The 24,574-nt window shown below is 36.6% G+C and overlaps 1 protein-coding gene across 1 annotated transcript in view; it reads right to left on the bottom strand.

Annotated features, from left to right (window-relative positions):
* ANGPT1 (angiopoietin 1) overlaps positions 1–24,574 on the bottom strand; it is a 155,228-nt gene that overhangs the window by 41,316 nt on the left and 89,338 nt on the right. The window contains exons 5-6 of the mRNA XM_008923178.2: positions 18,611–18,738; positions 13,839–13,940 (exon numbers count right to left, since the gene is read on the bottom strand). Of these exons, the coding sequence (XP_008921426.1) occupies positions 13,839–13,940; positions 18,611–18,738 (230 nt within the window). The remainder of the gene's footprint in view (positions 1–13,838; positions 13,941–18,610; positions 18,739–24,574) is intronic.

Raw genomic sequence — 24,574 nt, 5'->3', positions numbered from 1 at the left:
TCTTTCATAGATCTAAACCAGAGAGAAGCAGTACATTTCTGTAGGCACAGAGTTGGCAACAATTTCTTCAGGTATAATTTTATTATGCCAAACTCAACTGTTTCCAACCTGTATTTAGTCTGCAGTTTACTGCCTATATTTCAGAGCTGAAGAAAGACTTGCATGCGTGCTGTTTTTTTCCAGATACTTTGGCTGACTTAATAACAACAGAGCTCTCCTTTTTTATATCTTACTTAGATTGTCTCTACTACAAGAACACTAATACTTTGATGAGATATGTAAGCTTTTGTTCGCAGAACAGAATGATGAAATATTAGCCAACCCCCCTCAAAAAAAATTATTTAATTTTGCATTTCCATTTCTAACACAGAGGGTGCCAAAGAAAGTGGTTGTGCTTGGTTCTTCTGATTTACCTTCAAGATCTTTAGCTTTCAAAGTACATTGTAGAATTTTGTCTTCAAGCACAAAATATTTTTTTTCTTTTCTCAGCCAGAAAACTTTTTTGTGCTATACTTTTTGAACACCTTTGAGGTTGGGTTAAAATTACACAAACCTGAACTTCAACAAGGTTTCAGTAGAACTGGTGTCTGTGATGGGAGAAAGGCTGAAGCAGAAGCTCAGCAGTTGCCTATTCCAATTGCCTATAAGGACATGCAGAGCAGCTGGTCAAGTGCAGATGCTGAGCATGTATTGCCTCAGAGGATCCTTAGACATCTGGGAGAGATTTCAGGGACATAAAAGGGGAACTTTAGCTTCTGCCACAGAGAATCTTAGAAAATAATAGGGATTCAGGAGACTATTAGTAATAAGAATGAGAGTTCCATGTGGGACACAGGACAAAAATCCACAGAAAAGCAGACATCATTAATTCTGCTGTTAATGAGAGAATTCAGTAATCGTTCATTAATTAAAATTCAGTAATGAAATTCAAGCATTTTAGTTTATACTATACCGCTTAAGTTTATACTTCTGCTCAAATTTGTGGGACCCCAAGTGATAAGATGCCCACAGCCTTGCCTAAGACCATGCTTGTCATCTTTGGACAAGAAGTTTGGTTTTGAGAATGCCCTAGGGTACAGAGTTAAATCGTAAAATTTAACCTTAGAAGTCACCTATTGCAGACCCAAAGCTGTCATTAAATGTGTTTACTTCCCAGTACACATATACACTGTCAACACACTTGTTGGTTTTTGCACTCATATCACTATAGTAAATACTTCCAAAATTATTTGTGTTAAAGTTTTGTGCCTAACCTCAAGGAAGTACATGAGGTGATCCAAGTTAGCCTCAGCTATCAATCCACTAGGAAAAGGAACATCTGTATTTCATGAATGCGTTTGCTATTAACTATATTTTAAGTCCCTCTGAAACCCAGTGTGTTGTAAGCACTGTTCCAAAATTGTATTTCAAATTACTAAGAGACACTATTTTTTCATTATCTTTCTATATTTTGTTCATTATATGTTTCCAAATAGAGAGATTAATTCTTTAAACTTTAGATTTTTTTCCAAAAATACTCGATTTTGCTTTTCCCTAGAAGTTTGCATAATATTTTGGGATGATTGGAAAATCAGAGGCTTTAAGTTCCCAAAAGAGTGTTTAGTGCAATAGGGAAAGATCAGAAATTTCCAGAAGTTCTCAGAATTCTCCTTCATTTTCCTCATTAGCACTCTATGGAAGCTAGGACAATATAGCAGGGAAATATGCTTGCATTATAATAATATGCTCTCTTAAGTGTCCACTACTAGTCACAAATAGAATACACAAATCTTCGTGCTGACCTAACATGGATTATTATAATGTTTCATATTATTCTTCATAAAGAGAAAACATTTATATTTTTCCTGTTGAAAATTGCATTAAGATCATATTTTGGCAAATGTTGATCTGAAACGCGATATAAAAATCACCAACAATTAGTAATTTTTTTCCCCTAGGCTTTTTCATTGAAGAATAATAAGGTGATGTTTTGTACTATATTTAGAGTAGGTTGTTCTTGTAGATGTGATAACATTTATTTTCAGAGAAAAAAACCCCCATAATATAGAACCTTACTGACAATTTTAAAACTACTTATGTGCCACGATGAAGCAAAGGTGTTTTCTGGTTCTTTATAAATATATAGTAGATTCTGTAAATTCTGACATAGTGCCCAACTTTTGTGAAAAAAAAAAAAAAGAATAAAATATATAAACATAATTTGTTATCCTTTGTATGGATTAGAGTACTTCAAACCAGGAATCAAGGACAAAAATACATGATTGTACAATATTTACTCTAGATGACATCTGAGTTCTACATCAGCTCATTTCCAATTGCATGGTGATTACCAGAATCAAAACTTCTAAAGCAGTCATGAAAAACAAAGAAACAGAATTCAATGCTCTTAAGAATTTACAAAGTTGATTCTTATTCAAAAATAATAAGCAGGGTGCAAAAGAATTTTATTAGCTTTGGCAAAATCTGTAAGAGTATTCTGCTTGAATCATGCTGCTCCAGATTCATTAAACAATTATCTCTCTTACTTTATTTATTTTGTCTGATAAAGCTCACAGGAAACTTTGACTTTTTATAGACAAAACAAAATTGAAACCAGACACAGTCAATATATCCTATGGGTTCATCTTCTGTCAGACAATTCACTGAATAAAGTAGAAAATAATTCAATGTTTTGCAGTAACAATGACTTTCCAGAAGCCATAAAGAATATTCAGTTCCCTTTGCCTTAGCTGAGAATGTGGAATGGATTTTCTTTAAGACAATTTCTAGAAAAGGTTTGTATACATTTTTGTATACTTGTATAATTTCATTTCCTTCACACTGAATTATTCATTATGTTATTCGAAATAAAGATATGGTCTACAGAAATTATTTCAATTTCCTCAGACGACAAATGTGTTAAATAATGTTAACTTAAAAGAGTATGGGAAAACAATGCTAAATATTCAGATTTTTTTTTTTACTAGAAAATGCTAACAAACGTTTGTTGACAAGTTTTAAAAAAATGTTTAGATTGAAGCCAGAGGTACCTTCTAAAAAGACTAAAACAAAAACTAAGCTAAACAAAAACTAAGCTATTGTCAGTTTAAATGAAGAGCTAGATGTCTGTCTAATTATTCGAAGTTTGAAAAGTGCCCCAAAACCTTATTCATAACCTGCATCAATTCAGGCTGTTGCACTTCATTCTAGACCAAATATATTAGTAGACATACAGAAATTATGTTCACTTTTTACTTTTTCCTTCTTAAACACACACAGTATCAGTAGCAGCAAAATTCCTGATGAAGAAGAATCACAGTGACAGAAAGCATATTTGAAGTGCAAACCTTGCACAAAGGTTACCTCTGGTTAGGCAATGAGCCCAAAAGAGCTCAGTTTTCTCCATACATATCCTACATGTAAAACAACTAGTACATCTGAAAATAGGAGACTTTCTTATTGAGACAATCTTTCTCACTCTAGGACAAGGGGATTCTAGGAATGTACAGACACTTAGTGGGGCTCCCAATAAGAGCATGCCAGGGAGATAGATATATTTTAAAGAAAAGGAAACTAAATTTTTCCATATCATCTAAGAAAGAAAAAATTTGAGCTTAAAATTATTTAAGCTTAAGATAACTCTTTTAGTATTTGCAAAGAAATAAATGGTATGTCTTAGGGCTAAAAATTTAAAATGAAATAAAAAAGTCTTTAAAAAGAGTATTTTTGTTTCATTTCATGCAAAAAAGAAATACTTTGGAGAGGTAGGACCTAATTCTCTTTTCCCAATACACTGATTAATCTCAAATAGCAAAGATGAGCATGACTAAGAGCACAGATCCTGAAGGAAAGATCAAGAGCCTGTATGTGAGTTTGAGCAGTGACTTGAATTTAAGTCCCATAATCTGTCTAAATAGAACAAGCATCAAACTTATGGGTTGCCCTTGAATCTTTTGCTTTGGTTCAACTGCTACACTAAACCCTTAAACAAGAATAAAAGATGACTGATGTCAGAGTCAAAAAGTTACAGTTCTAATTCAACATGAGCCCCAAAGTGAAGAGTTGCTCCAACGAGTTCCAAATGGAGCAGATCAGACAGGAGATGCTCCTCCCTGTGGAGAATGCTCTTACATGATGAGAGCACACAACTTTCATTTGGGAAGAACTCTGCTACAATTCTACTAAATTTTCAAGTCACAAATCTTAAAAACAACCTCACAGAATCTCACCTGGCTCTTCTAAAACAGTGTTTCCATCTTTTGGTTAGAAAGATTCTTTAATGACATTAATCTTTCTCATGGTGCTCTGCTGCTCTACAGGCTGTTAGTATAACTAGGCTAAATCTTGATATCATTACACAAAACTTACTATGTAACAGTCTTTGAAAGACTACATGAGTCTTATCAGCATAAAATTAATGGTGTTAAATTGAAGCATTGGTGGCAAAGTAGGCACAAGTATGTAGCCATGTGTCAACACAACACTTGAAACTGATGTTAATCAGTAATACTTTCATGGGAAAGGCTGTGCTGAGTGTAACACATTTAAAACACAACTGTGCTCCAACAAAAAATTTTGTTTAATTTTACATCCAAGTGTATTCTCCAAAATGAAAAAGATGCCTCCTTGTGTAGTAACATCTCTGTTGCCCAGTCTAGTGATCCAACCCTCTCTGAACAAAATATTATTTCATTCTTGCTCCCTGGGATCATTTTGTTGAAATGCACACTGTAGATTAAGCCTTGGTCAGGACCAGAAGAGTTTCATGAGGATATTTTCATAAAACTGAATACAGTTTTTCACCACCTCAATATCATACCTATCTCTACTGGACATGCTGGATTTAGATCTCAGGAGAAGCAGAGAACACGCTGACTATTTTTATAGAACTGATGAAAGTGACAATTATCTGAGTAACAGTTTCAGTCAGAAGTGCCTGTTTATTAAACTAGCATGACATACCATTCTTTATCATGAAGGGGTGGGTCTCTATTGAAAGGCGTTACTCACATAATATCTTAATACACATTCCACTCACCAAAAATCATTTCCTTATATCCAAATAACTTGGTAAATGTGTGAAAGAAACAAATTACTTCCATATCATTTACCCTAGTCCCTTGAAGTAAACGATTTTTTTCAGATGTAAAAAAGTTACAATTTTGAAGCATACTATAATAAGAAATGTATTTGTTATTATATGTTATAGAATTATACATGTCTTAAGTGTGGGGTTTTTATCTCCTTGAACTCATAACTCACTCTAATAAGTTATTCGGTCAACACATTAATTCAACATCACTACCATTCCCAGCCTGACTGGTTTGCTTACACTACAGAAGCAATGTAACTTCTGTCTTTTCCAAGGACATGCATTCTCTAGTTTTTGCCTTTCTCACAAATCAATCCTATTTTCAAATCCTTCACTTTTGCAAGAGAGACCATGCTGATATTGCAAGGCACTTTACAGACTACTTCACATTACTTGCAGGGAAAAAACATGAAGCTGTTCCTGCTGAAGAAATCATGAGATTCATCTTCAGCTACTAGCTAGATGTATGGATGTAGTACTAATAATAATGTCTCTCCAAGTTCTTTGAACCAATAATCCTTTCCCTGACAAGTGTTTCACTAAGCCACAAGGGGAAGAAGAAGCTGTGAAGAATGCCCTGAACAACCTTTACTGCTCTGCTAAGCATAAGAAAGCAAACAAGAAAAGCTCCTATGCTAACAGGTCTAAAACCAAAGCAGTCCTGTGCCAACTGCCATTTGGAAGGGCCCATTACCCATCACTGGTTGGGCATTATATGTGGATGTCATTTGGGTAATACCAAAACTCCACTAAAATTTTGTGATGAGGATCTTGTGTCACAAAACTGTTCACACACACAGGCCATGGCCCTGTTCAGTGTGCTAGTACAGGTATGACCTAGTAGTTGAGAAAGAAGGAATGAGTCACATAAGAGAAGGATCCCCATCCACTGGATGGCTCCTGTGCAAACCAGTCAAACACTAAAGTTCTCATTAGAAGGAAGACATGAGTTCTTATTATAAAATATAATGAGCGATCTATGAAGAGTAGTTTCATATGTTTGCACTTGGAGTGATCCTTCATAGCCAAAAAATTCAGGACTAATAACAGTGAAAGTGAAAATTTATGTCCATGTAAGATCAACCAACAATAATACTTTAAGGTTTACATATCTGACCATATGTACATTAGGTGTAATATTTTGTTACTTTGCCTTTATTTCTTTCTGTTACTCTTTGTGACCTAAAACTAAATTACTAGAATATAGTTCATTCCAAAATCAATGGAAGAAACCTCTTACTGTGATAAAACCACTACTGGCCTGTTGTAGCGAGGAATCTCTGTCTAGTATACATGTGTACAATTTTGTAGACAGAGATAACAATCTGAATAGCCCCCTGTAATCCAGGAGGAAACAGTTAGTGACCTGCTGAGCCACTTGGATCCCCACAAGTCTATGGGACCAGATGGGATCCACCCAAGGGTGATGAGGGAGCTGGTGGAAGAGCTCACCAAGCTGCTCTCCATCATCTACCAACAGTCCTGGCTCACTGGGGAGGAAATGGATTGGCAAATGTCACACCAATCCACAAAAAGGGCCGGAAGGAGGACCTGGGAAACTACAGACCCATCAGCCTGACCTCAGTGCCTGGTAAACTTATGGAGCAGATCATCCTGGGTGCAATCACACAGCACCTACAGGATGGACAAGGCATCAGACCCGGTCAGCACGGGTTTAGGAAGGGCAAGTCCTGTCTGACCAACCTGATCTCCTTTTATGATCAGGTGACCCGCCTGGTGGATGAGGGGAAGGCTGTGGATGTGGTCTACCAGCAAAGCCTTTGATACCGTCTCCCACAGCATACTCCTGAAAAAGCTGCAACCCATGGCTTGGACAGGGAGACTCTCTGCTGGGTTAGGAACTGGCTGGATGGCCGGGCCCAGAGAGTGGTAGTGAATGGTGCTGCATCCAGTTGGCAGCCGGTCACTAGTGGTGTTGGGCCCGGTTCTGTTTAATATCTTTATCAATGATTTAGATGAGGGGATTGAGTCCACCATCAGCAAATTTGCAGATGACACTTAGTTGGGGGGGAGTGTCAATCAGCTGGAAGGCAGGAGGGCTCTACAGAGGGACCTGGACAAGATGGAGAGATGGTCTGATTCCAGTGGGATGAGGTTCAACAAGGTCAAGTGCCAGGTCCTCCACTTTGGTCACAACAACCCCCTGCAGTGCTACAGGCTGGGGACAGAGTTACTGAAGAGCAGCCAGGCAGAAAGGGAGCTGGGAGTTTGGATTGACAGGAAGCTGAACATGAGCCAGCAGTGTGCCCAGGTGGCCAAGAGGGCCAATGGCATCCTGGCCTGGATCAGGAACAGTGTGGTCAGCAGGTCCAGGGAAGTGATTCTTCCCCTGTACTCAGTGCTGGTGAGGTCTCACCTGGAGTACTGTGTCCAGTTCTGGGCCCCTCAGTTCAGGAAGGATATTGAGGTGCTGGAGCAGGTCCAGAGAAGAGCAACAAGGCTGGTGAAGGGACTCAAGCACAAGTACTGTGAGGAGAGGTTGGGAGAACCTGTGGGAGATGGGGTTGTTTAGCCTGGAGAAGAGGAGGCTCAGACATCACTCTCTACAACTACCTGAAAGGAGGTTGTAGCCAGGTAGGGGTTGGTCTCTTCTCCCAGGCTATCAGTAAGACAAGAGGGCATGGCTTTAAGTTGTGCCATGGAAGGTTTAGGTTAGATATTAGGAAGAAATTCTTTACAGAGAGGGTAATCAGGTATTGGAATGGGCTGCCCAGGGAGGTGGTGGATTCTCCATCCCTGGAGGTTTTTAAGATGAGACTGGATGAGGCACTTGGTGCCATGGTTTAGTAACAATAACGATAGTGGATCAAGGGTTGGACTTGAGGATCTCAGAGGTCCCTTCCAACCTGGTTGATTCTATGATTCTATGATTCTGTGATTTTTCACATGATGATAAAAGTTTTTTAATTTTAAATTCCTGTCAAAATTACAAATCATTAACTGAAAAGCTGATGAGTGTTTTAATTCCTGTGAACAACAGCAGCATCTTCTTAAATCTCCCTAACACTAGTTAGGTGAAGCTAGTTCCAGTGGCGATTTCAATGCTTGATATCCTGTGAACCCAGGGAGCTGCATCATATGCTTGCAGTGGAATATACTTTTTATCTCCAGTAATCTCTTTTCTTTAGTTTTCAGGAAAAAGTTTGACATAAATAAAGATCCAAAAACCGAACTTTTTACAAATGCTTTTAATGTGGAATAGTGGCAGAAAGATTGGTACTACCACCTTTAGCACCTGTTTGATACTATTTGATACTATTCGAGTTCCCGTTTAAAGAACAGAGGAATATGGCTGTCTATGCAAAAAATGTGAAGATTTTGTGGCCATAACAATGTATAACATACTTTAAAGAGTTATAATACAGAAAAGGATTAAAAAATAATTCAGAATATTTAGCTTTAACAAAACTGAGAATTATGGAAGATATTGCTTCCGCAATATGAGCTTCCAAATTATGAACAAATTTATTTTTTTCTGTCAAGAACATTCTCCTCAGCCAAGTCATATGGTTTATGTAATTTTTGTTTAAAAAAACCCACCCACATCTGAAGTTATTTTGCAGTAAAATAGTGGAACCAGAATCAAGAAGCTTACAAAGAAAATTCTAAAATGTGCCTTGTGCATTTTTACGCAGTCATCCTCCCCCCTCAAAAAGAATGTGATAAACATCATAATCTAACGACTGAAAGAGGTTGGAGCTCTGTCTGTAGTTTGATTCTTCAAGTATTTGGGGAGAAAAAAAGAACCTGAACACTATTTTTAAATGGGTAAAACTACAACAGAGAAATATCCATCACCAATTAATGCTCTAAGAGGGAACAGTACAACAGCTCAAGGTTTTGTCTCTTTGTTCAAGTCAAACACAATATTAACTTCACAAAATGGTGAAGACCTATCTTGAATGAGAAAAATATACAACTTAGTATTGCTACTGAAGCAATTAGGAACAAAAAACCTGTCAGAGTTTAAAGGCAAGAAAGGTGGGCAGTAAGAATGATAACAAAACTGAAAAATGGACCTGAAACTTTCACAAGAGAAAATAAAATAAGGCTCACAAGAGATGGAGTAAAAAGAATTAGGAGGCCACATTCTAAAACAGAAGTTTAACACTTTGCAAACAAAAATTAAATATAGCATCTGGAAATTTTTGGAATTAACTGAACAATGGTACTAAGAAATAAAATCTTTGTTGGAATGGTAGCTCTTATTATGTATAATTCAAGCATGTAGGACTTGCAAGGACTAGTGGGATGAAAGTATGTGGTCACCAACAGCCTGACTGTCACAAACAAGAAGGTCTTCCAGAAAATGAGTGGGACCTATGTCCAAACTAGAGCTTACTCAGAGAAGTGAACTGTAGGAAATATGTCAAACAGTTCAAAGAGGTTTTCAGCTGTTTTTTAAGTAAGCAGAAGACACGGATGTCAAAACTTGACATACTAGCTAAAATTTACTGAGAGTCAAAGGAAAGTCAGATCGTTGCAGATAACGTGATAGAAATACCCACGAGAATTGCATCCAGAAATACTTCCTGAGAAAGTTCTGGTGACTACCTCTGTGGTCTGGCTCGGTCTGTGAAGAATTTAAGCTATAGAAGAGCATTGGTACTATGGAGATAGCCATCAATTTGACAAAACAGCTTTAAGGAGAATAGAAAAAGAAGAAACCTCACCAGAAATGGAAGTGGTTTTGTAGCTCTTCTGGATTTTGTGCTCTTCAGGCACACATGAATGTTATTGATGACTTCTGAAACAAGTTGGCAGCAGACTTGTTTTAAGCACTGAACTGTTGTTGGACTCTGATGTTAATCAGGAACATGAAATTAAAAGAATGTGGAATTTACCACTGAATATCATTCTTGCCTCAAAGAAATCAAATGAAAAAACAGCTGCTGATCAGAAAGGTAGGAGATTGTTGCCATAAAACTTAGAAATTCATCTCAAAGTCTACTATGTACAAGTGATCCTAATCTAGCTCATGACATTATAAATAACAAAAAAAAAGCGATAGCTTTCCTTCATCAGTGAAAGGAAAATAGCAATACTATAGCAATTAAGACAGACAGTACAATTAAATACTGACATGCAGGGAAAAAAAAAAACCTGCTAGAAAAAAGATTGTTGTGAGCTGGCCAAGGCATGCAATTTCAAATACCTATTGAGAGTTTTTATCCGATGACAGAAAGCAAGAAAGTAATCTTAAAGGTCTGAGGAAGCCCTCAATAGACTTGACCCCTAAGAAGCCCCCCTAAGAAGCTGATAGTGAATGTTGAGCTATCAAGTGTGGAAAAAATACTGTGAATTTCATGGGAATTATTAAACTAGACACGCTAAAAGGCTAGAGAATAGGGAATCTAATACTCCATCACCTAATTTGGCAAAAATGGAGACAGTCACTGGGAAAGGTACATTCATCCAAGAACTGAAAACTGGAAAATTATCAAGAAGATTTGATAGCCAAGTTAGCACATGAACTAACAATTTACTTGGATTTCATTATTGCTAATGACTGCCTAATAAGTGCCAGAAACCATGTCTTAGAAAGTAAGCTCGTGGAAAACCCCCCTTCTAAAAGGGTTTTAGATTTGCAGATGGCAAGCAATAGTTTTTTAAATTATATTCTCCTCTAGAGATCAAAACTCTTAATAGTGTTTTATATTCCCTCCTCATGCAAGGAAATATGAAAAATGGTTGAAACTTGCTTCAGGGTTGAAGTTTGCTTCAGTGTGATCTTACCTGCTGTTATAGAAATTATTCATTGTTTCACTTCAATTTTTTTCCAATAAGCAACAAGCAGTATAACAGAAAATTCATTGCAAAATGGGGCAGAACAGATGTAGTAGGTACTGATAAGAAAAGGATGGGAGGATGAACTTAAGCGGTTTCCTCTGAATTTATTCCGATTACTACTGAATGTACAAAACTGAAATGGCTCAAGAGGTTTCATAGTCAGAAATGAGTTCAAAGGTGCAAAATACACTGCACAGTGAAAGATTAATAACAAAACTGAAGAATACTGTTAAGCACATATGCCCCTAAACAAGAAGGTGGTATAACCAATCATGCATAACAGTAAATCTGCAGAAAAGCTTTTGTATTTATTACCTATTGGTTTAGATACTGAGGAAAGTGTAACTTTGTTTTCCAGAGTGGAGATTGAATGCCAGTGGAAATAGAGCCAAAAGAACAAGGAGGAAAAATTAGTACCCCTATTGCTGTAGTAGCACTGACTTTGTAGCAATTTATGGATGGATGAAGTTGTATACTTCCTCCTTTCAAAAGATTTATGGCTACTTTATCTCTGACTTAACCTATTTCCTGTGTTGGTGTCTGGAATAGGAATTGAAGTACTTCCATGTAAGCTGAAAGTACCAGCATGAAACTGCATCAAAGACAATGACTGCCTTGTTTTCAGGTGATTCTTGTAATCCAGCACTGCTGTCACTCATCCTTGCAGAGATTATTCCACGTGCATCCTTTCCAAGTAAGGATCTCATCTTAGAGTCAGAGCATATCTGAACAGCCTCCTGAAACTGGAACAGTCAATAAATTGTGAGGGCTCCAGTGGTAGAGCTGACTGGTGGCCTGGAATCCTGTCCAGCTCAGAAGCTGGCAATCAGTACTTTCTTTAACTTAAAAGATTCAACAATTTTCCAGTTTCTTTTCCAATAAGAACTAAATGCACTGAAAATAAAAGTAGCCCCAGAGACATATTATTACTGTTATTATATTAGGATGAAATTATTAGAAATGAACACAAAGAGAAGATCTTAACAAATCTGGAAAGCTGCATCTGAAGTACAGGCTGAGAGAATGCATATTAAGTTCAACCACTTCAAGTAAGATCAAGTACTATTGTATCCCCCACCACACAAACCACTTTCCATTGGAAGAAACACCAGGAAGGAGATGGGATGTGGTCCAACAGACACCATGCACCTTTTCTGAACAATCAAGGAATTAAATCAGTGGTGTTATTGCCTTGAAGCCCAAACACTGTCACATATCCCAGTAATATAGAGAACATCCATCAGCTTCTATCACTCAATATTCAATATCTGGTGTGATATGATAACTACTGAAGGGGGCCTAAGATAGTTACTTGGATAAATGGTTCATAGAAGCAGAGCAAGTCTAAATCCTATCTTGTTTCGTGACTTATAGGATAAGATATCAATAAAAGTCCGAAATAGATCCTTTTTATTTGATAGAAGCAAATGATGTCTTAGAATATTATATCATTCCTAAAGAGAAGCTAAATTAGTTCAGACTGCTTGAACTACACAAAACCAATATAATCTAATTCTGAACAGGTTCACACTATTGTAGAGGAAAATTAGAGGAAAATCTTTGACTACATGAAGGGATATATATGAAAAAGACCACGTGGGATAACTTTACAAAGAAGGGCTGTATTTATATAACTGCTAAGAAAAACCACAAGAGATAAAATCAGAAAATCTCAATTACTGTGATATGTATAAATTGAAAATCCATATGTAGTGAATTACTTATGTTGCACATACAAATTCTAATTTCCTCATAACTAAAATTGGTAGGATCTTCAAATTTTGTTTCCCTCAAAATAAATTGATGTTTTATATTTTATTTGATTCTGCACCAAAATCAAGTAAAACAGTTTTTACACTATCTACATTATGAATTCTAAAAAAAGTTTCCAATTTGGCAATTCTATTAAAAAATATCTTCTTGTCATTTTAACATTACTTTTAGTTGATATATACTATGAAACAGATTATATCCTCTAGCTACCCACAGGAGCAGTGTCTGATCCAAATTATTATTTTTTATAATTTATATCTTCATGTAATAAAAAAATATTTTAAAAGCATCCATAAAATCAAAAATTAGATTTAGCTTCAATAATATATTAGGTTTATTTCTGAAATTGTAAGTTCTGTAACAGAACTTTTTCCCGCAGAAATTTTTACTGAATTGAACTTGCTTTTTTTTTAAAACATTTAAAATGCTCTCTTCACTTAGTGTTTTTTGAAAACTGTAGAAAAAAGACATTTCGCTGCCACACTGATAACACAGTACTGAAAATTTCACTAGGAATGTCATTGTAGTCCAAGCCAGTCCTCAGGGACTCAGAGAAAGGAGCTCCATCAGAAAGTATGAACAGGCAGCAAATGAAAAAAATGAGCAGTTATTTAGATTGCAGTAAATTTTTCTGAGTTGGCAAAAGGAAAACAGACTTCTTGAAGTCATGTCATATTTAATTTGGTAACTTATTTATTTTCTCATAATCCTATTTGAAGTATCAACATTTCCAGTACATGAAATTGATTGGCAGAGGTGCTGTATAACTTGGGATAAACCCCAGTAAGGATTTTCATTCCTGTCTGAGGTACTCCAAGTTCTGAAGGAGTTCCCCTTAGCTGAAAACATCCAAACACTAGAAACATCGTCACATGCCTATTACCACTTAACGTCACAGCAAGTCAAAACTTCAGAGAGACAGATGGCTGCATTCTGGCCTCACCTCATCTTTTATATCTCAGTTTCTGATCTCAAAGAAACTCTAAGACATGGGAAATAACACTCCACTAATTGAGTAAAAAGCATTTTCAAAAGTAACAGACATGAAAAAAGGTAGCTCATAAAAACTGCAGGACCACACCACATCACTATAAGCAGAACTGTCTACCTAAGACAATAGGAAGTAGTATTTGAAATCTGACATTGTATGAATTGTACAGCTATTGCACATTTTTCACCTTACCATTTTGTATTCTTTCCAGCTTTTCTGAAAATCCACACTCCCATCTTCTCGATGTTGTATAACTGTCCATCCTCCTCCTGCAATTTCCATATTGCAAAAGACCTACACAGTAAATAAATAAATAAATAAATAAATTGAAACACCCCCCCAAACAACCAATAAAACAAGCTTATGTGGGAACCCTGTCCTTTCAGCACATTACCCTAGAACATTTCCCCATCATTCCCCTCTACATCTTCAGCTTTCCCTTTCCCATTAACTCTATGTTCCTTTTCTATTTTCACTGCAGTGCCCCTGAAACCACTCTCTTCCTCTTAATAAATGAGTAATTCTTTCAGTATTAATAATGTTTTCTATAGCTTTTAGCAGAGTGTCATTTGGTCTAAGAAAGAATCTTCAGAATTCCTATAGAAAACACTCATCCAAGGAGTCTGGAATGTAGCACAGAGGAGGTTATTTTGTTTTGGTTTGAATTGTAATATTACCTACAGTTCCAGGCAGTGTCCCAAAATGGGACAGTTGATCTCAGATTAAGATGCCTTACAGTTGACAGAGAATATAGATAGAAACAGGTTCAAGACAAGTTCAGAAGTTAAGATCTACACAAATTCGAGGTTACTATCCAATTCAGTTAAATATCAATTTATCTTGCAGTTGACTAGAGAATCATATTCTACCCTCAGGAAAAATCATTGAAATTTCTCCTACTAATAAGCGCTGTCATAGTAACACTATGCAAGTGCTTTTGTTTTAATTTGCACCAGGCATGCCAAATGAAGTCCTTGTGAAGGTACAGGAAGGAAATAGAACACTGAACAGTCCAAACATGTGAATTTGACTTAGGGTAACCACAAGAAACCCCACAATTTTCTAGACAAACATTGTGGCCCTATTCCTTCTTCAGGGAAGACACTGTGAGTCAAAACATTTATCTACAGAATTTAATTTCTTTAGTTTGATTTACAGTGAGAATTTCTAAATTATGGATTTACTATATTTATAAGCCACTGCAAGCTCCCATGAATCCACTGCCAATTTTTAAAGCATTAAATCCTCAACCGTATTAAGACTATTCATTTTAAAGGTGCACATAAATTATGGGGTTTCGTACTAAAATATAATAAAATACCTATAAAAAGACTTCGATGTTTTCTGAATAATATATCAAATTGAAAGTGAAAACTATACAGTGAAAGAAAGGTTTGCCAGGAGCACATTTTTCACTATCACTGTGTGGTCTGGCACTTTCCACAGTGGTAGACAGAAACAACTGCTGTATTAACAGGAGTTCCAAGCTGATTATAGATCTTCACTGTGCATAGCTCTAGACTTGTCTGTCCCAGACAAGGTCAAGGCACTCAGCCATTTAAACACCATTTAACATGTTCCAATACTTAACCTTCCATTAGAAAAGAAAAGGATAAAGAAAAGTGACTTTGAATTTGCATGTATATCTAGAATCTGAGTTTATAATTAATAAAATAACCTGATTCAGATTGAAAGACCATCCAAAATATTGCACTCTTGCCCTTCCTTAAATGCATGGGCAAAATTTCTCAAACTTCTAAAAGGCAAATATATGATTTTTTCTACTTATTTTAGCTTTACGAACTAAATTATAAAAAACTTTATAATAATCATTCAGAGATAAGCTCAATTTTAAAGAGAGTAAACAGAAGGCAGAGAATTACCACAAATTTCATTTTAAGTAAATGCACACTAGGGCGTTACAAGTCTACATTGTTGTCATGGAGCGACAAGTTCAAGACCAGCCATTTGAGATTCAGGGAATGCATTTCTGTTACGCAAAAACTGAGTCTGATGGTAACCATGCCAGAATGCCAGTTTCCACAGTATAAGGGGCTAGCATACTTTTAATGGGTTAAAATTCTTTCAGGTATGCTTCCTACCTTCCTTGGTAGGAAGTCCACAAGCAGAAAGTATAGGGGGAGGAGTCGAAGGCCGCATTCATGGCAACAGTGGATGTTGCTTTTGCAGAGTCACAAAGACTCAGAATATATAGACCTCACTAGCAATTGATAACACTTTCAGTGCAGTGCACCCAGAAGTTGGTAAAAGTCATGCTTGTGAGAGCATTAGAGGAGACAGTGAGAGAGTCAATACATTGATCGAAGGGGAGATGTGGAGGTTCCATGTACAGTCAGAGCATCACCCCTGCCCTGCTTCTGCTCCCAAAGGTGATATGATTCCTTCCACTTCAAAATGGTGGCAACCTCACTCCCACTGCTCCTGTGTGCATCAGAAGTTTCTGCTTCCCCTATAGCTGACCCCATCTTTGCAGGGGACTGAGAGGACTCTTCTTTCACTATTGCTCAGGGACAATCATTTGTCCACATTATCAGACATTGCACATACACACATCAAAGTAAACAAACTAATTAGTTTAATAGTTAGTTCTATATTTTTCTCTTTCCATATCAAAAAAATGAAATATTATTAAGATTCTTTTAAACAGAAATTAATCACTAATTTTTGGTGCAGGGTTGGAAGACTAATGAACTAGATTAATGGACTGTTGAGTCTAGGAACATGAAACAATAATTGTAGTCTAAATTTTTAAGCATGTAAAAATGAGATATATAAATGGTAGGGAGCTGTATGCATTAAGGATAGTTTTCTATGAATATATGAATGTAAAATCAACAAAACACTAGAACTGACAGTAACGTTTTTATATATGACAAGGGTATTTTCTACTGAATATGCGGATTCTAAAAAGCATCCCTTAGGAAACATAAAATGAAATGAAGGTATATTTTTGTGACCTGATGTATAAAATTACTTTGAATGAGTTAGTTGCTGGTGGCTGTGAGTATTACAGAAGGTAACAATATATTAGGTCTCTTAAGACATGTCAGGTTTGTGCATTGCATTGTGGTAATCCAGAAAACTAATCTGGCTTTAAACAAGCAAGTACATCTCCATGGAGTACCTATCAGGATATTAGAGTAATCTAACTGTGTCTGCATGGTGCTGCCTCTGGGCTAATTAGTCCTGGCACAGTGCTGAGTTGATACAATTTTGAAGCTATCTCAGCCAGAGTTAGTTCAGGTATCTGCACAGCACTACCTTGGAGAATGTTAAAATGACCTTAATGTCTGAAAAAAACATCTGTTAAAGCAATCACACTTCTCACTTGACTAACATGAACATGCCTGGGATCAGCTCTTGCTGTGTTATCAGTAGGGTAAGACAGAAACAGGTGGTAGCAGAAATGCCCTCAATGCGCAGAGACACACACTCCCACATTTTCTTGCTAAAACAGGAACCATCCAGAAAAACATAATGCAGTTATATCAGCTGAGTTATGTTATCTGTATTGATTGATAGCAGTGTCTGTAAACAGGGATATAGGGTAAACACAGGGTGGCTTCCATTGTGTCACTGTCCTTATATTGACGGTGAAGTGGGTTTAAGGTAAATATACCAGAAGCATCGGTGTCACAGTGCTTTCAGATAACCACTGGTTTTAATTGCAATCCAGCTTCTGAGCACGGTATACGAACTTCAGTAAGGCTAGGAAAAGCTACTGCCAATTGGTATATGCAATTTGGGCATAGGTGTTACCTCTCTTTTCTGAGTGGAACAGATTCTGCAGAATTGCTTTTTTTTTCTTATCCTGCTCAGTAACACTTAAAAGGATCTCTGTATTTTATGTCATGTCAATTATTTTTCCATTCATATTCACCAGAATTATATTGATCTTGGCCCATAGAACCCTCCCACCTTCCTTGGTAAACTATAATATCTTGACATTTACAGGTTTCCAAAGGCCTCCAATAATACCAAATTCAGTTTAGAAACAAGTTTTACGTATCTTAATATGATCATAAACTTACTATAAACAATAACATTGGAAATATTTGTTACAGTCTTTTTCTGTTTACAGGGTCAACATTTTACTGCAGTAAGAATAAATTCACCAGGCAGAAGTGGTTCCCTCTCTCCTCTTTGGCCCACTTTATGGACATCACTGTATTTCACTCTCCCAGGTAATCAGCCCTTAGCCTTGGTGGCTTGCTCCCAATAGTACCTTGTCAGAGGGACAGCCAGCCTTCCTCTGTGGATAACTTAGGCTTAGGTTATCCTCTCATGTTCCTAACTTCAACTGACTCAGGTACCGTAGCAACAAAAGCCTTCCAAAAAACTGGTCTCCTTTACAAATTGGTGTTTCATTTTCCTTGAAAAAACCCTCCCAAGGCTCTTCTTGGAGAAGAATGGGATTATAAATGCTTCATCATCTCAAGCAGTGCTAACACTCAGTACATTGTGCTCTTTACAGAAAAAAACACTCTTCTCTGTTCCCTACAACAGAAGCAAGATTTTTGTAAATCCTTATCTTTAAAAACTATTCATTCTGCTATTTCTTTCCCTGTGCTACCAGATAATCCCCTCCCATTAGCTTCCTCATTATCACACTTTACAAATTGCCTTCTCAATTTTATCGCAGATTTATTTGCAGTCATAGCCCAATTCAACTGAGCTTGCCAAGAGGGAGGAAGCGAGTCAGCTACGAGTATATGTTGGAACTTAGGAAGAATTCTCTGTCAGCGGGAAAGAAGAATGTCTGGAATAATACAGTTAATAATTTTCTCAGTCTATTGTAATTTTTTTAAAGATTGAATATAACCCAAGTTATTTATACCAATATAATACTTTGCAGAATGAGAACTTCAATAAAGTCTCTAAATGCTCTTTTAAGTCCAGAGCAACATGATATTAACAAAGAAGAAAATAAACCAAGTCTTTACCTTTTTAGGATCTGACACATTGTTAATATAAATAGTGTAGACCCCAGTTTTGTTAAAACCAGATTGGTATACATCTGCACAGTCTCTGAAAGGCTTTTCTTCTTCCTTTTTTGCATTCTTTAGTAAAACTGCAAAACATAAAACATGATAATATAAGTTACAACAACACTCTTAAGCGTTTCTGTACCTAGGAAGTCCACTTTTGCACACTGTATTCTTTCTCTCCACAGTAATAATTGTATTGTGGTCCTTACAAAGTTTGCGCATTTGGTAAATTTTAGTAAAGAACTAGTAAGAAACTTTTGGTAGTAGAGTAGGCACCAGAAGTAAGTCATGATGTAAATAGCTAAACAGAGCATCGCATCTACTGAGAGTCAGTTCCGAGTGCAAAGGTTTGTGCCCTTGCAGGTGCTGCCTCTGACTCAAGCTGTATGTGAGAAGTTGACAAAGAATGTCCCACAGGTGGCACATGGAGGTGCAAAACTTGTTCAGTGTTGTAATCTGACACACACCTAAGACAATGCAGACCCCGTAAGGAGAGAGCTTGTGCCCTTCACAAAGTAATGCCTTTTAGCAGCGTAGGAGGTTGTGGCAAGGCAGCTACTCACCTAAATTTATTTTTTGGAAGAGAATAATTTAGTTATTTTCATACTTATGTACATAAAAGTTGCTAGATATAGTTAGTGGAAAAAAAGAAAAATCAGTGCTACTTAAGTCAGATGTTTAAAGTCAAGATTTATAGAATTCATTTTTGGCTCAGCACAGGAAAACAGATAATGGTAGAACATCAGTGTAGATCCAGATCCTGTATATTGTAGGCAGACCACATATATGAGTCTGGGCTGAGAAATCAGGAGTGTAAAATGTCAAGGATCCCAGTCTTGAACAACCAGAAGATTCCCTGTAGAAGGAGTAAAATCTGAGAGCATTCCTTCACTTTCACAAACAAAAGTCGCATGACCCCACACAATGCTGAAGGATATGATTTCATTCTGAACACATACTTTAAGCACATCAGTATTCCCAAGGAAGTCCATCAGTCTGCTCAGATTCTTAAAGTTAAACATGTCTTTAAGCACTGTGCAGGGTTCAGCCAGCACTTCATTAATCCTTAAAATAAGAAAAAAATATTTAAAGTCCTCCAGACACACTCATCGTCTGGTGACAGACACATCTTTTTCACTTTTGGCTTGAAAGTGTGAATTATAGGTGAAAAAGGGACTACACCTTATTCACTCTCAATGAATTGGCCTGTGCTGCAAAAGTGGTGTTTAATGACACTGATGTGCAACAAAGCAATGGCCCTGCACAGCATGTGCTACTATCCAGGCCAGGTGGTGTGCAATAAGGCCAAGGGTTTGCAGTTCGATGTACTCTCTTCCCTTTGAATACCTCAAAGCAGTATTTTAGGATGGCAAATTCCTGCCAGATCAATTAGTATTAATATAATTTCACAGATGTGGAAATTGAGGAAAAGTAAGGTTAAACGCTTTGCCTCAGTCATTCTGTGAAAAGGTGAAAATAGAAAATAGTGAGAAATCCAATCCTGATAGTAAGACTGTATTTTTCTCTAGGTAGACATTTTACACACAAATTACATTATTCTTTGCCTTTTATGAGTATTATATTGTTCTTTCAAGTTTTATTTTGGCAAACAAAAATGCCTTTCTGCTCCCTTTCCTTTTATTTTTTACATATTTATTATTTTTATTCAAGACCATCAATACAAATAAAACTTGGTTCATATATTCGCGTATGAACTTCAACTAGAAAATCAATGCTTTGAAACTTGGCCATATTTTGAAAAGGTAGTGCTGGCAACACAGTAGATGACACTTTTCCCTGTGAGATGGCAGGGAGTGAGGTCCTCAGCAAAGTGTACATCAACAATGCACTCTCAAAGGTGCCATTTTTTAGATAAGACATTGTACGGAGATCTTTGCAATTTGTGTTAATTATAGACTTCATGGTACCTTCTGTAAGCAGATGGTGTTAGTATCAGTGGCCAAAGTCCAACCTGAATAATTACTTGGGGCTGGAGCCAAAGCCTAGAGGAGTTAAAGCAAAGCCCCTCATTGATTTCAGAGGGCTTTAGAATAGATCCACTCTTCCTGGCCTGAATTTCTCTAATGCTGTTGTTTCAACTGCAGACATTAGTCTCTCTTGTCTAAAGAATATATTTAGTTGTGCAGAGGTAGCATTCATTTCCTTCAGTCTTAAAGTATTTTATTAGCTGTATGTAGAGAGATTATCTTACCTCTATTTAACTGTTATACACACATTGAAAACCTCTTGGAAATAACTACCTAAGAGTCAATCAAGGAAACTTGAATTTGGCTTACTTTTAACTGAAAGTTAGACAAAAGAAATCATGAGTATATTCTAAAGTTCATATTATTAAAATTTCAAACAAAGTAAGATTTTAATATCAGAGCAAATAGCTCTGAAAATAGCTTTCTAAAGAGATGGATCTCTAGGAACCATCCTTAGAAATAAATTATTTCTTCCTGCTTAAAGACTGAAAAAATCACCATAAAAGTGGTGTTTGTGGTGTAAGAGACAAAGGTGAAAATGACAGATAAATATCTTAGATACGCCCAGTTCTTCCCATCCTTCCTCTTAGTATCAGACAGCTGAAGTGGCTAAGATCACAGAGAGCAGATGTGTAATTTCCTAAAATTTAAGCAACCCAATACCTGTTGTTTTTACACCAGCAGTTTTATTCAGGGAACCACTGTAGCCAGAAGATGGCTTTCCTTGGGTGCCTCTCATCCCTCTCTCAGGAGCTGGTGCTCCCAGTGGAAGAAAAGACCAGCTCCTTTGCAAGGAGCTGCACTATTACAGATTGTGACACAGTTTATTAAGCGTGACCAGCACAAAGTTTAGTTTTATTTAATACATCACACTGCAATTTGCAAGAACAGCCCAAAGTTGTCAGAAAATTAATACTCAGGAATGTTTCTGGTAATGTTCTTTTAGGATAAAAAATGTTTTCTCTAAGGTTTGCTGTTGTTTTTCTAACTTAATATTCCATACAATTTCCAAACCACTTTTACCTACTATAGTTCCAGACTGTTTTTTCTACAACATTACATAGACCTTGAATCCTTTATACATTAACTGAAGTCCCTGAATGATGTATTGGCTCACATATGGTAGATGTGTAAGTAAATTTCTGAAAAAGTAAGAAAGTTCAAATAAAGTTCTAAAACAAAATACATAGCCATTACCCTTCTTTGTCAGCTTCAAGATCTTAATTGACTTTACACAAATTTCTAGTGTTAGTTTAACTGTTTTCAAATACAATGCTTATGCCAGAGTTCTATGTACCTGAAGAAAAAGATAAGTCTATGTCAAGCAAAATAATATTATCATTTTTTAAACCTGATTGCTTAGCCAAAATTCGGAGCCCTTTAGAGGTTTTTTTCGTTGTCTTTCCTGGATGAATTAACTGGTGATGAAGCAGTTTGATGGTCCTTTGAAGCAATGAAGTCTATGTGGAAAGTCCTGTTTTCTCGAAGAGAGGGAAAATTAACAAGAAAAATAATTTCTTTCATTGCATTTTCAAAAGACTTCTGGTCAATTTTTAGTCCAGTAACTTTCTCCTTGGGCTACACTACCTGTGTTACTCCACTTAATGTGAACTGTTTCTTTCAGTTATCAGCCCTTCAGTTTTTTTTTTCCTTAGTGCCCTGGATGATGACTGGAGTCCACGCAGCACAGCAAGTACCATCCATAACTGCTCAGGCCCCATGGATGCACAGGGGGCCAAATCAGTGAGGTCTCTGCTGACCCACAGGCTGTGAACTGCCAGGGCTGAGCAGCTGTTCTGCTGCACCTGCTTACAGGGCATTAACTTCCAGTAGAAAGCCGGGGTCAGCACCTCAGGTTGTAGCCTCTGAAAAAGGCTTACCTGTTCTTGCAAGTGAGAGAGCTCAGATGTATAAGGCCTTTTCCCACATCAAGAGACAGGCAAATTCAGCTGTTTGTTAGCTACATGTGCCTCTGTGTAGGGTGAGACTATATCTGCTATAAATTGTAAAATCAAGTCAATAGTGAATTAGTTTACTAGTTCCTAACATGTATCACAAATGATGTTTGCTTTTCTGCCAAGGTTTAAAAAAACACAAGTTGACTGCTAAGAATAAATGGCTTCTGAAATATTTAGTAATCTAATGTTCTCTTCTAGAAGTACAAATAGAAAACATACAATATCTATCTTTTTTCCTAGGTGTATGAAAATTATCTAATCTGATCTCAACTAAGAAAAAAATAAAATAATAGACTTGATTTTTTTTAAATTGAGATTTCTGGTTGTTTTTGAGAGAGTTCAGTGGTTATCTCATTGCTTTTCAAGTCTCCATCAGATATCTGGTGAATGAATAACATAGTTTGTCTGTAAGCAATAAAGAATATTAAACTGCAGTTCTTGATGTTGACTGAATCAACAAAATCACCTTCATATTTACTAAATTATTTGTGATCTGAACTTCCATGTTTCTGAAATCAGTTGAGATTGAGTTAATCACCAGAGTATTATGTCCTTTAGTGATCCTGCCAGCAAATGAAAGGCAGTTGTTGGTTTTTCTGTGTGATAGTGACTTATTTGGACAGATATGCAGAGCTTTCTTTAGTGTCTTAGTGAATTATTATATTTTAATTGTTTTAATGTTTTATTTACATAAATCTAGTTTTCTTATAGAATTTAATAATCACTCTACATACCAAAAGGCACTTAAAAAAATTCTTCATGCTTTTGAGGCAAGAAAGGAAAAGTCTTTCTCCATATCTTGTTGGCAACTATAATTGAATAAAATTTTAGCTGCTCTATCAAAAGCATATGAGGTAAAAATTTATGTCCTGAGTTGAATGACTTATAAAAAATCAAAAAGGAGAAGATGGTAGATTGATGGTTTTTACCTACAGCTCTAACATTCCAGGACAGGGTCATTCAAGGACTACCAAATGGCAGTGTCTGTCTATATCCAGACTGCAAATAAATTTTGCCTTGATCTTGTCATGATTCCAGACACATGCTGGGGAATCCTACATTTCTGTAGGAGACCCTGTGTCTCTGACCTCTTTCCCAGCCATTTGGGTGCAGCTGCTGTGCACCAACAAAATTCCAGTTGGCGCAAACAGCGCCTGGTTTTTGAAGAATCAAATCCAGAACAGTTTGCTAATGTTATCAAAAGGATGTCAGTCAAATACACCCAGTGAAGAGGCCTGGAACACTGCCCAAACATGTATATATGTTCCCAGATTTAGCATCAGGAAGCACAAACAGATCTGACAGATTACGGGTGAAGATTATTTTTGTTTTAAGGAGGAAAGATATGCAGACTTACAGTTTTTGCTGACTTACAGCCAGAGGTATAGTCTGTTTTTTCAGTGTCCTAGTCTTGCATATACCAACCTCCACTTGAGAACAAACATTAAACTACAAACTAATAGCTGACTGTGACACCCAACTATTCCCTCCAACAAGACAACTCTGTGACAACACTGTTGTGCTGCAAATGTCACAGAAATTACAGGGAACGGCGGAAACCTGAAGGCTGATTTCAAGTCAGCTATACTCTCCAGATAACTACAGTGATGCCTACAAACTGAAATGACAGCAGTATAAGAGCACATTTGTGCCTTCCAAAAAGGACTTGAAAGCATGTTTTCTGGATTCGATTTTCTGGATTCAAGTACACATTACATACTATCTGTTTTCCCCTCTCCAAAACATATTTCTGGATTATTAAAGCTACCAGAATCACTCAATATAACCAATGTGAAAAATAATTTAAAAATTACAATCCATTGATATGTATGAAATTAAAAAAAAATTGAAGTTACTTATTATTGATAAAACATCAGGAACTTTTAACATCTAGCTAGTGAAGCAAGATTTTTGAATGTGAACTTATATGCATTTACTACCCAAATCTAAATAATTGTAAAGACAAGCTACCA

Source organism: Manacus vitellinus, unplaced genomic scaffold (genome assembly GCF_001715985.3).
Source record: "Manacus vitellinus isolate BGI_N305 unplaced genomic scaffold, ASM171598v3 scaffold_1_pilon, whole genome shotgun sequence".
NCBI classification, from domain to species: Eukaryota; Metazoa; Chordata; class Aves; order Passeriformes; family Pipridae; genus Manacus; species Manacus vitellinus.
This window is presented reverse-complemented; position numbering and strand designations above follow the sequence as displayed.